The sequence below is a fragment of the Lupinus angustifolius genome, chromosome LG19 (assembly GCF_001865875.1).
Source record: "Lupinus angustifolius cultivar Tanjil chromosome LG19, LupAngTanjil_v1.0, whole genome shotgun sequence".
Taxonomy (NCBI): domain Eukaryota; kingdom Viridiplantae; phylum Streptophyta; class Magnoliopsida; order Fabales; family Fabaceae; genus Lupinus; species Lupinus angustifolius.
In genome coordinates, this window is record NC_032027.1 from 17,600,112 (window position 1) to 17,612,883 (window position 12,772).

The window sequence follows — 12,772 nt, forward strand, 5'->3', positions numbered from 1 at the left end:
GTATTATTGAAAGGTGTGCATGGGTATGGTAATAACGGTTTTGAAGGAAAAGAATTAAACTAGTTTTAAGATGGGGAATAATCTTTCTAAACCAACAATTTAAAACAAGGATTTTAAGGTAAAACTCGACACAATAGTAAAATTATTTGTTTTGTAATATTAAAGTTATGAGTTCAAATCATATAAACAATATATTCGCTTGCGAGAATAAGAATATATTATCCCATACTAAGTCGTCTTATATAGAGAGAGAAAGAGAGTTAGACAGCTAGGGTTGCATAGCACAAATTAGTTAATACTTTTGTTAACCAAATTATCATTGTTTTCTCAATATGATGGAATGGACAATTCTCAAATTTGTGATCAGATTTTATTCTCCATGTAGAATAAAGTGTGAAAACTTTCACCTTATGTTCACATTTTTTTTTGTTAACATGATGATATTTTTTATAGAAGAAAATTTCATTATATAAAGAACTATATATTCTGCTCCTTTTTATAAGAACTTTTTTTTATGATTTTTATGCTATTTATGGGTTACCATTACTAGTTTTTACTTTTTACCAATATTATTATCGGTTTTTTAATGTGTTGTAGCCTAAGCTTAGTTAAGAAATTAAATTTACATGGGTAAATAAATGATTTGTTATATGTTTTATGAATTTGTGACGTGATATTTTTAGTTCTTCAATAAACATTTACTACCTTAAAGCATTCTTAACATATGAAAACCTTATTACTATTATTGTCATTACTTCCATCATGTGATATCTTAAATTCTAGCTACCCAAGTGAGATGAAATTGAAGAACTTATCTATATCGGTTTTTTTACCCTAAGATTGAGAAATGTGGCCTAAATCTACATAGGACAAGACTTATATGTTAGAATTTTGACAATTTATGGGTCCTAAATATTATTCCATAATTGTGTTATGGCCATTATGTAATTAGCCAAAATATAAAATGATCTTCAGTTATAATATAAATGTAGATACCTTCAGGCAATTTCTGATTTGATGGAGGGACTAAATTAGAATTATTGCAACTAAAATAGTAACTACTACGGGGTTACTTTTATGGGTTATGGTCCCCATTTATAGATCAACAAGTTTTCAGGGTGTAAGGTTGAGGAGAATAAGGTAAGATGAGAATAGTGTTATCCATAAGGATATAACACTATCAACTCATCAATTTGGCATATAACATAAGGCTCCTCACAAACAAAAGACACTCTCAAGAACTAAGGCATTTTCTCTCATTCCCCTCTAGAGAAAAACTAAGGAAAATCATTCGGTGCTCTATCATCTGGAAGATCATCTCACCATCATACCTTCGAGATTTCGGAAATGGCTCAACAATGCATGTTCTTTGTCTTCACAATGAACTCATTTGGGGTTTCTTCGGTCTGGATCATGGTTGTTCCATTTGGGTTTATGTATGAGCATAAACATTAGGTTATGGGAACAAAACCATGGTCATAAGGACTTTCGTGTTTCATCTATGGATTTCGGATGGAAATATTCTCTAACATTATATTCCATAAGCAATGTGATATCTTTTCTACGTACATGACACGCAAGAATAGTATATATTATGTTGAAGACAATATAGTTTTGTTTTTTTTTGTAGACATTAACATACGTGCATAAATTTCATTATATAAGAATCTTTGTCTACTTTCTTTGTTCAGCATGAATTCAAACGGAACATGTTCACTCTAATATTGAAATAGAGAACATCCATTCACCATCACATCTTTTGCCATAGTGAATATATGACCCTTTTCTTCAACTTCTTCAAGTGGTTTTATTTTTGGAAATAAAAAAATATGAAAAGTATTCTAAATAAAATGAAGCTCATTGTTTTATGGTTTACAAAATGATTCGATTACAATCTTAGTTCATACTTCCACTTAATTTCACTCAAGATTCATGTTGGGTTAAAGTTGTTAATTAATTTCAGTTTGTTAGTTGTAATATTGTTTTCGTTAATCGATTAAGACATTGTAGTATATAAATGGTGATTTCATTATTGCTTGTAACTCAATTCAATATAGAAAGTTTATAATTCCTCATTCATTTTTGTTTATCAAAAAGATCTATCTTATCCATGACTCCTACCATTTTAACAAATCATCAATAAATCGCTCAAGTTCGAATCTATTAGCATAGGTGTGAAATTTTCCAATAATAAAGACTCTTTTTCACCCTATAAATCCCATGGTTTCCCTTAACCAAGCTAATGCTTATGAGTCACCCTCTCTACATAATTGCTTACAAAATTTAAAAGACCAATAGACCATAATTCTAGCAAGCAATTAATTGTATCTCTTGATATGAGTAGTACTTTATTCTCATATGAAAAAAAAATGAGTTTTGTGACTAATGGGTAGAAACTAGCCAATCAAATAACTAAACAAGTGACCAATACTACCACATCTTTCAATTTCACACCAAGAAATCATTTGGTGGTAGTGACTCATGATCTAACTATCTTCAACATGTTGAGATCCAAATACATCAAGTAAATATGCATGGCTAAGAGGAAAATCACATCTAGTTCATTTAATTTGATGACCGAGACAAGATGGACAAAAGAAATAACATGCCTTGTTGTAATATAGAGTTTGATGAGCTCGCAAGAAAGAATAAAATTATTATGTTCACCTATTATATCTTATTCACCTACTATATTTTCTATCCATGAGGAATTGAGTTATAAACGAGAAGAATATGATAGTGTAATTTTCCCTTCATACTCTCACATCTCAACACCACACTACCATTATTCACTACCTTATCAATATCATTGTTATATGTTGGGCATCAAAAACAAACACGATACAATATAATAGTTTACCATGAATATTTTCTACAATTTGTAATATCATCTTTTAAATTTTTATCCTATCATACCCACCAAAAAGACCCTAAAGGTATTAAATATATAGGTAGATATTTTTCATCTATACACCCTTCAATAATTTGTTTATTTTTATTCATCACCCATGTCTCTCAGCACTCACTTGAAATTCTCACACCTCATCCTGAAATTTTAGACTTGATTCTCTCTTGATATATTCTTTGTCCACTAGAAGAAAAAAAAGCAAACTAGAATCTGATTCAAGATTCTGTGTCACATCCAAAAAGGGCTCATCCCACTGAATTAAATAGAAAACCCTCCAGTTGAAGGTCACCAACCCTTTAACTTGTAAACTCATTCTCCATTGCTCTTCAAAGCTCCAAAAAACATGGCAACTAGAAGAGCAAGATGCACACAATGTTCAAGGCCAATCCTAGTGCCACTAGAACCTTATGGCTACACCAACTCATCCATTAAATGTTCAGGGTGCCAAGGTGCAACCCCTTTAGTCCAAACTAACTACCCTTATGGGAATAATACACCATCTTATAATAACTGCCCTACCTATGTGAGACCTGAACAATTCCATTATCCTCAGCCTAGGCCACAGTGTGTGTTAACTCCTCCTCCTTCTGCATATGGTAACAAGAGGGCAGTGATATTTGGAATTAGTTATGGTAATGATGATAAGAGTCTTAAGGGTTCTTTGAATGATGCTCACTGCATGAAATACTTTCTTACTGATAAGTTGGGTTTCCCTAGAAATTCCATTAATATGCTCACAGGTACTACTAGCTTTAATTTTCAACTCTATATTATGGCATAACAATAATCAATGCTTATTTATTTTCATTGTTCATTTCCATTTATTATTGGCATAAAAATAACCAATGTTTATTGCCATCATTAGTATATCTTAGATGTTTCATATCTTATACAACTTCTATTCTTGTTATAATTTAGATTCTTATGTCTTATGAGAAGATGATTATTTTCTAACTAGGGCATTAAATAAGGCCTTAAACCAGTTTCCATGAATGATATTTTCTTTCATTCTATATAATTCTAACACTGAGAAATGAGTTGCAGATGACCCAGATGAGAAAAATCCACTAAGAATCCCAACAAAATATAACATGCGAGCAGCAATGAGGTGGTTGGTTGAAGGTTGCAAACCCGGTGACTCAATGGTTTTCTACTTCTCAGGACATGGATCAAGAGCAGTAGATCACAGCATGGATGAGGTTGATGGATATGATGAAGCAATATGCCCTGTGGATTATGAGCATGAGGGGAAGATAATCGACGACGAAATCAATGCTACCATTGTTAGGCCTCTACCTCTTGGTGCTAAACTTCATGCTGTTCTTGATACATGCTTTAGTGGTACTGCTCTTGATCTACCATTTATGTGCAGAATAAACCGGTTAGTTACAAAATCTCTTTAGGCTAATGCATTTTATCATTGGTAAATTGGATTTGATTTTGTTCAAGTTCCAACAGAAAAGGTTATTATGGATGGGAAGATCATAGAAGCCATAGAGCTGGTTACAAAGGTACAAGAGGAGGGCTAGCAGTTTGCATTTCAGCTTGTGATGATGATGGAAGTGCTGCAGACACATCGGTTAGTAATGCATCCTTTCCTTTTACCCCTTCAAATTCATTCCCGAAGTTTCATTGATATCATGACTGGTTCAAACTGCAATTGTGGTCGTAATATTATGGTATTTATATAGACTTATAATAACCACATCCTAACCCGACCCGACAGTATTTTCCTACAATGATGTTAAGTAATTGCGGTTTAAAACCATGAATCATGATTGATGTGAATTAGAAATTTAGAATACAATTGTTTCTTAGAACAAAGGGTTTGATTTTGTTGATTAATTAGGCTTTTAGTGGCATGGAACGTACTGGAGCCTTGACATACAGTTTCATCCAAGCCATGCAAGATAAACCAAAATTGACTTATGGCAATTTGCTTCATGTGATGCGCTCAAAAATTCGTGAGACTAAAGAAGGAATATTTGGCCAAAACAACCAAGAGTTTCACATGAACACTCAGCAGCAGCATGTTAATGTATTTCATCACTTTACTCTCTATCTTTACATTGATCACATATATACCATTATATAACTTGAATGATATTCTAAAATGGTTTTTGCAGGAGCCACAATTGTCATGTTCTGAAAAGTTTGACATTTACTCAAAGACTATTGTGCTGTAACACTGGAAAAAGAAAATGGATAAGAGAAATAATGAGGTTGGTCTTGCTGAAATAATAAAAAATAGTGCCAAGATATAATGAGGTTGTTCACTGCTATTTGTTCTTCCTATAGAGGCATTAAGTCATTCCCAACAATAAAATCTAGACTTAGAAGCATAAGCCTCTCTTATTTATATATGTAAAATTCATTCAGCACTTATGTATGACTTATCTAAATCACATTTTCAGTTTCTGTGTGTAACTTATTATAAACCACATTGTATAAGGTAACACATTATAACCTTTTTCACTATCAATAATAGTATGTTTTGTATAAAAATTGAAGTAAAAAAATCAGATATGAATTTTCTGCAGGTTTATGAAATTCTTACTCAAAAACCGAATCTTTTTCTACAGCATCCAAAAATAAAAAATCTCTAATTTACCTAAATTAAAAACATGTTTAAATATGTACTTTGTCCTTACTAATTAGCTTGTTTAAAAGAAAAAAGGTTTATCATATAGATGAATTATGAGACTACTTACGGTGCTATCAGAAGTTACCATTACCACTTCCGAGAGAAGAAACAAATCTCGTCACCTTAAAAACAACAACATTCAAGCATTTATGGTCTTTAGGGTTACATAAACAAGATTACTACTCTCTTGTCCAAGCAAGCAAAAGATGTTTAGATTCATCAATCCACATTGATGCCTCTTAATTATTTTAGCATAATCAAACATATATAAATAGAAACCTAGCACATAGATAACACAACATTATCACCATTAATGGTAGCAAAGGAGTTCCAAGTAACTCAGCCAATATGATACCACCACAGCATAATGCTAGTGCACCCCAGATAGATCCTGCATTGTAAAATAAGTAACATGTGTTAAGATTTTATCAGCCACTATACATAGATTCTAAACATCAATTTTCAATGAGTAATGTTTTGTGCACAACCACAAGTTCATACCCTAGATATATATACACCATAAATAGGACAGAAAAAGTGTAAGAAATGCATATTTTGATGCTTTCTTTATTATTTAGATTTGTCCCTTGTTATAAATATGATCATTAATATGACTCATTATTAAAAGAAATGGAAGAAACTTGTGCCACAAGTTAACATCTTAACAAAAACAAGTTTTCTGGTTCATCTTATATGGTGTTGGTGTTATAAACAAGAGTATAACTAAGACTCATTTTTATGTACTAATAAAAGCAAACCTCTACAACTTCCAACTTAAAAGCTCATTAGAAAGCTGCTGAAATAACTTGCAGATAAGTTGGTTCTAGCTTTTAGGTGCTATAAAGTTTTAAATTGTAAAGGAAACAAACCCTTTCACTTACTGATATCAAATATCTTCTGAATTTTCTCCCTCAAAGTAAGTTGTGGAGAGAGACTAGTTGACTGTGTATCAATAAGGAATGACTTCAAGTGCCTTGCAAATTCTTTAGGCTCTTCTAAGATCACACCATGTCCTGCATTCTTAATCACTGCAATTTCAGCACTTTCCCCTATATACCTGCTCCAAATAAAAGTCCATATATACTTATTAGTTTAAGATTATGATGCCTGAATGCAAATTATATATAAGCAACAATATGGGAAAAATTACGTGGGTATTGTAGTTTGACTACACTATCCCACATTTGATATAGGTTTTGAATTAATTACGGGAATGGTATAGTTTTTATGGATGTCGTGGATAGGATCCACAATTTTACCAAAGTCGTGGATGGGAAATGCGATTTCCCACCAATCTCGTGGACCAGAGCCACGACTTTCTTACACACTCTCTAGCAAAATCGTGGATATCATGCACGACTTCCAATGAAATGAAATCTTACCTTTTTAATCTGTAGCCCAATTCCAGAGGGAATATAAGATCATGCTCTCCCCATACAATTAGTGTGGGCTGTTACATTGTAAATTCTTAGTAAATATTCAAAATAACTAAGAATGTAAAAGAAAGTGAAGCATGTGATTAATCTGCTAGCTTTGTTATTTTTTTCCTATAGATAACTAGAGTGCTTGATATAGTATACATTTATTTGTACACTTCTTCATGCTTGAATTCAAGTAGTGAAAAATGCATGAACAAGATACAAAATTAACTATATGTAAAGAAGGATCAATACCTGTGTGATCTTAGGAAGATTGGAAAGTTGTCGAGCTTTTAGTATTGCCTCAATCAGTTCTTTCTTTTCTTCGACATGAGTTGAACACATCACCTGTCCAGATTTATAGACACGTATATAGCCAATAAGACAACAATAATCAAGTCTTTATCTCAGTAGATATGGTCAGTTACGTGGGAGGGATAAGAATGTGAAAGGAACTCGGCGTTTAATAATGAAGTTATTATCAAGGTTTCTGCAGCATTTTCCAACAACCAAACTGTTCCAAAACATTAACCAACAATATAAAATATACAATCTAAATTTCCAATCCAATGTTCATTTATGAAGTGCTCCAATGCACAAAAACATATATAGAAAATAAAAAAGAGGAATACATACATGAATGAAATCTGCAAGGAAAAAAGAAGGCACATCCATAGTAGGCCTCCAATGAGTCAACTTCACCAATTCCCTGAGCTTATCTGGTGTCTGAGGCAACAAAATGCTAAAAGCCTCATCCAAATTCGAAACCGCGAAGTGCCCATCTTTCATATCATTCTCTTCAAAACAAACACCAGCACAACACAGCACCAACCTGTAGGGACAAATGCAGAACACATGAGAAGAAAGGGCAAAATGTATTTTTGATAAGCTATGAGTTTATAGTTTCATATTTAATAAGCTACTTTTAATAGCTTATGTCATTATATACCTATCAGAGCCAATCTTAGCAAAATAGTTATGATTCAATCAATTGGATTATCAGATTAGAGCTTTTATATAAACTTTTGGCTAGGCGATTCATGGGTAAAGTGACTATTTATCTATGAGGTCACGCGTTCAAGTCGCGGAAGACTCCCCTTTATGGGGAATAAAATACTACATGAAGTATTTAAGCTTCTGGGTGGCACGCTCAGTGTATTCATGAACATGAGAGGTCGCATGTCAGGGTTGAGGTGTTACAAAAAAACATTAAGCATATATAACTAATTCCATACAATAAGTTGAAGATTAACTTGGGAAATTTCAATCCACCAAATTTTCTGTAATCTCAGATACCAAATTGTTCAAACATATATCAAAGGAAAAAAAATAAAAAATGAAGAAGGGTAGTCCCTCCAAACCTGTCCACAGCCTCAGGGAACTGTGCAGCCATACTATATCCAACAAATCCACCATAGCTAGTTCCAACCAAGCTCATTCTATGAACTCCATGTGCTTCCATAAGCTTCCTCAAACACTGAGCTTGAAAAGTCTCAGTCCTTTCTGGCCTTGATGTGAAGGATTCACCAAAGAAGATAAGATCAGGCACATAAACATTGTAGTGTGTGATGAAATGGTGAAGATGATCACCATATTGCCACATTGCATTAGCACCAAAACCATGAATGAGAACAAGGGTTGGCTTGGAAGGGTGGTTGATCTTGGGTACCCAACAACTCATGGTGGTTCCGTCGCCAAGGTTGGTGGCGACTGAACGGAGACCAGCCACGGAAAAGGATTGACGGTAAAGCCAATCTCTTGAAGCAGTGTAACTGAAACATCTTGAGAGTTTAGGGAACATTGCATGAAGAACCATGTTGAGTAATGATGAAAAAACACAAAGTTTGAAACTTTATATCAACTTTGTGAAGAAAATCAGGAGGGTGTGCGTGAAAAACATGCAGGAAAATGGAAAAGGAGAAACAGAAAAATATAACTGAAACTTTTCTGTCATTTTTTTGGCGGTTAATGGTTTAAACAGCTTTATTTTGTTTTCCTTTTTCTACTATTTAGATAATTAAATAATAGTAATTTCTATATACCTACTAATATATAAATGTAAAATATATTTAAAAGATATTTAAGTAATTGATCATATATAATTTTACTCAAATTTATTTAGTAACCACTGCGATATAATTTTCATATTCTTATTTTATCTTTTTGTAACATCTCATTAATAATTCAAAGAAACTTTGACATGTTCTTTTTTACTCTTTTTCGTCAATGCATCGATAATGTTCCATATATTTTCCTACTTTGATTTTCTGTCTTCATCATCCTAAGAAGAGTAACTTTGACTCACACGAAAAAACATCCAAATACACATTTATAAAAATTGTGTATATATACTTGATATCAACAAAATAAGAATGTGAGTTGTCAGATATATAGTATTAGTTAACATGCTAGTTTTAATAAAAGATAAGTGATTTTGGTTTAAACCATCAAATCAATGAGATGGTTTCATGCTTTAATTCTTTTTTAAAAATCATTAGTTTGTATGTGGTAAAGGAGTAAAAGAAATTTCATATGGGTTATTTTCAGTTGAATTGTTTTTATTACTTTATCATTTTCATTCTACTAGTCTTTTGTTGAGTTTCTGAATATGAATTATTTTGAATTGGTGTTAGTTTGTTAATTAAATTGAAAATAGACAATTTATATATTATGGAATACAACTTGACATGCACTTTGAATTTTATAAATAAATAAAAAACAAACCATACCAACTGGGATTAATGTCTAAAAAAAGTTTTTTTTCTTTTTTCTTCTAAAATTAGAAAAGTTAAAACAAGTAAATATTAAAAAAAATTATAAAATGTAGAAAATAATAAAATGATAAAATAGTTTATATTTTTATAGTATAATATTTATATATTGTCATTATATTTATATATAGTTAATACATTATTCACAATTCCTTTATATTAGTTTTTTGAAGAATCAACATTCATAAAACATGAATGATATATAATATAATAATATAAATTTTTCTCTCTATTTTATCTAGTGATTTGCAACAGTTACATGGGTTATTACTATATATTTTTTGTTACATGGACTAATTTGTATGAAAAATAATTTTTAATTATGGAAATGAACGTTGTTCTCAATGAAATATGTGCTCTCAATTACTCAACTAACTTATATGCGTGGAACAGTACTCAAATGTATTATTTATTTGAAAATATAATTTATGAAAAAGATTGAATGCAAAAGTAATATTAAAAAATGGAATGTATGATATCCATAAATGATTTATAAAAATGAAAAATTATTAAAATAATTCAAATGACTAAAATAATAAATGTATTTGAAGAGATTATTATATGTGGTACTTGTTATTTCAATCCAATTAAAAAATTATAAAAATAGAAGTTAACATTTTTATATTATTTATTTTAATTTGGTTGACTAAGTATATTGAGATATGATGTTTCTATTTCTATTACTAGAGAGAGACATTGTTTTTATACTTAATTTGAATAATAAAAATATCATTACAAATATAAATAGAATGATATAATTATCATTTTATTTTAATTTTTGTCTTGCTTTCCATAACACTTCTCTTTTTATTACTGTAAATGAGTATGGCTCTGATATTTTTGGGACATATGATTTATATTGTACTATGGTAAAGTTTATAAGTTAGAGATTTTTTCTAAAGAATCTTAACGAGACTATTAACTTATTTTTTTATCAAATAAGTTTGTTATCTAATCTACAACTATCTACAATATTACAACACACACCATCAATAATACAATTCACAAATTAAAGTAACTATAATTTAGAGTGTGAAAAACATAAAATATACTGTGTATAGTTCAACGGGATTCTGTATAAAAATGAATCAAAATTCAATAAAAAGAACATATAATTTTTTTTCTCAAAAAGTACAGTTCAACTTGTTTTAATATAAAATTAAGAGTATAATAAATATGCATTATCAATATAAAAATTTATATCTCATTTACCATTCATATATATTATTTTTTTAAATTAATAATAATTAAACAATCTGAAATTGAACACCTCTACCCTAACTTATAGCACTTTCAATGTGGCTTAATCCATATTTGATGCACCCCTTCCATATATATGGATATATACCTTATCAAATACAACCCTATAAAATAAAAATAGAGTAATTATTTATTTCGGTATCTCATATTTTTTCAACATTACCAAGTTAATCTCTAATAAATTTAAATTATTAATTTAGTCTCCGACAATTTTAATATGGACTCATGTAGTCATGTTAGTCCTTCTGTCCATATCCATCAGTTAACATAAATGGTTTGATCTATCAATCATTAACTGTTGACTTGGTCATACGTCTTTCATACACATGGAAGTGTCAGACATGTCAGCGGCCCACGTGTGTTTTTCTCGAATCAAAATGACATCGTTTTGATTCAGAAAAAACATGTGGACATAAGAAGTTTAGCCAATTCATTAGTTAAAGGTCCACTCATATAAACCAAAGGAGGGTACTCTACAATTTGAAGGACAAGCACCAACTCAAAGACATTTGTTAAAGGCACACTTAAAGAATAAAAGGTTGTTCCATAGCCAAACTCAAAAATAATATGATGAACAGGTTTAATTCATGTCAAATCATCATGTTATATTCAATAAAATGAAGAGTGTGCAATTAGGACCAAGAACATTGTCGGTAGCCATGCGACCTATGTTCACATATTCCTTCATATCAAATAAGGAAATAATTTGTGTCATATGAAAACATTGTCATCAATTATGAAGAGAGAAGGTGGTATGGTATTATTCCCTTTATGGGAAGATGTCATGTGAATAATTTATTTTTCTCTTAAAAGTAGGTGTGTAAATCAAAAGAGAATGATTTATTTCCCTCTTAAAGTAGGAGTGATATTCAATTAAGAGAATATGATATGATTATTTGTTTCCTTTCTTGGAGGATTGCAATATAATTTAAGGAGAGATGAATTGTTTCCTTTTGTGACCATGTGATTCAAGGAGATGATATGGTATGATTTGTTTCCTTTTTCGGTTACCATGTGACTTATAATTATAGTTAATAGTGTTTTATTTGTTTCCTTTTAGTCTTTTTGAATTCAAAATAATAACTCTTTTGTTAGAGAAATTCGTGTGGGATTAGGGGCTGATTACAATCCGTCTTTAGTTGATTTTCATTGTCATAATTAGGTCATTCAAGTGTCATTCCAAATGTTAATTTTATGGAGCCAAGTGGTCAGCCACACAATTATTTGTAACCGAGATTGATATGAGAAATACAAGTTGAATTTACATTAATTGCATTTTAATCCTTTAGTGAGCTTTGTGTCATAAGTTCTTGGTTGAACCAAAACCCCCTTGGTCTTATCAAGAACTTCAGAAGTTCTTGTGGCAAACTACACTCTGACTTATCAAACAATTCACCATTGTTTGTATCACATTTGTGTACGAATTTTTTGGTCACACATGTAATGTTTAAGTGTGGTTAGGGTCATTATTTTATGTAGCCAAATTAAAGTGATCTAATTCATGTAAGGTATATGATTATAAACATAATTATCATGAAAATTATTATGTAGATACCTAAAGTATTATTTCTATTTTATGATGGACAAAATTGGAATAAGAAATGAAGTAGTATCACCCTTCATGGTAGGATATCCACTTCTTATAAATAGGGGTTATGGTCCCCAATTGTAGACAACACATAACACAACAAAAACTACAACATACATGCAAACATGTCATTCTCTTCATCCCATTAGAGGAGAAACTAAGGTTAAGGGTGGTCTACAATTG

General features: G+C 30.9%; 2 protein-coding genes across 3 annotated transcripts; one reads left to right on the top strand and one right to left on the bottom strand.

Moving 5' to 3' along the window:
- LOC109334855 (metacaspase-3) lies at positions 3,187 to 5,666 on the top strand. Of its 2 annotated transcripts, XR_002106151.1 has the most exons (6): positions 3,187 to 3,648; positions 3,953 to 4,289; positions 4,367 to 4,487; positions 4,758 to 4,946; positions 5,035 to 5,176; positions 5,656 to 5,666. XR_002106151.1 is itself a non-coding variant. In XM_019570842.1 (5 exons), the coding sequence occupies exons 1-5, from the start codon at positions 3,252 to 3,254 to the stop codon at positions 5,092 to 5,094; spliced, it is 1,104 nt and encodes a 367-aa protein (XP_019426387.1). In that variant the 5' UTR covers positions 3,187 to 3,251; the 3' UTR covers positions 5,095 to 5,410. The 2 variants fall into 2 exon arrangements, 1 of the variants encoding a protein (XP_019426387.1); XM_019570842.1 differs by lacking the exon at positions 5,656 to 5,666 and having other exon boundaries at positions 5,035 to 5,410.
- On the bottom strand, positions 5,714 to 8,874 carry LOC109334854 (monoacylglycerol lipase ABHD6-like). The gene is made up of 6 exons (XM_019570841.1): positions 8,332 to 8,874; positions 7,607 to 7,802; positions 7,226 to 7,318; positions 6,935 to 7,002; positions 6,434 to 6,609; positions 5,714 to 5,943 (listed from the first exon to the last, which is right to left on the bottom strand). Exons 1-6 carry the CDS (start codon positions 8,784 to 8,786, stop codon positions 5,810 to 5,812), a joined length of 1,122 nt encoding a protein of 373 aa, XP_019426386.1. The 5' UTR covers positions 8,787 to 8,874; the 3' UTR covers positions 5,714 to 5,809.

Coding starts and splice junctions, on each gene's coding strand:
- LOC109334854 (XM_019570841.1), bottom strand. CDS start 8,786: ATGGTTCTTCATGCAATGTTCCCTAAACTCTCAAGATGTTTCAGTTAC. Junction 7,003..7,225: donor ATCTTCCTAAGATCACACAG/GTATTGATCCTT, acceptor ACAATGTAACAG/CCCACACTAATTGTATGGGG. Junction 5,944..6,433: donor TCAGAAGATATTTGATATCA/GTAAGTGAAAGG, acceptor TTTACAATGCAG/GATCTATCTGGGGTGCACTA.
- LOC109334855 (XM_019570842.1), top strand. CDS start 3,252: ATGGCAACTAGAAGAGCAAGATGCACACAATGTTCAAGGCCAATCCTA. Junction 4,290..4,366: donor TTTATGTGCAGAATAAACCG/GTTAGTTACAAA, acceptor AAGTTCCAACAG/AAAAGGTTATTATGGATGGG. Junction 4,947..5,034: donor CTCAGCAGCAGCATGTTAAT/GTATTTCATCAC, acceptor TGGTTTTTGCAG/GAGCCACAATTGTCATGTTC.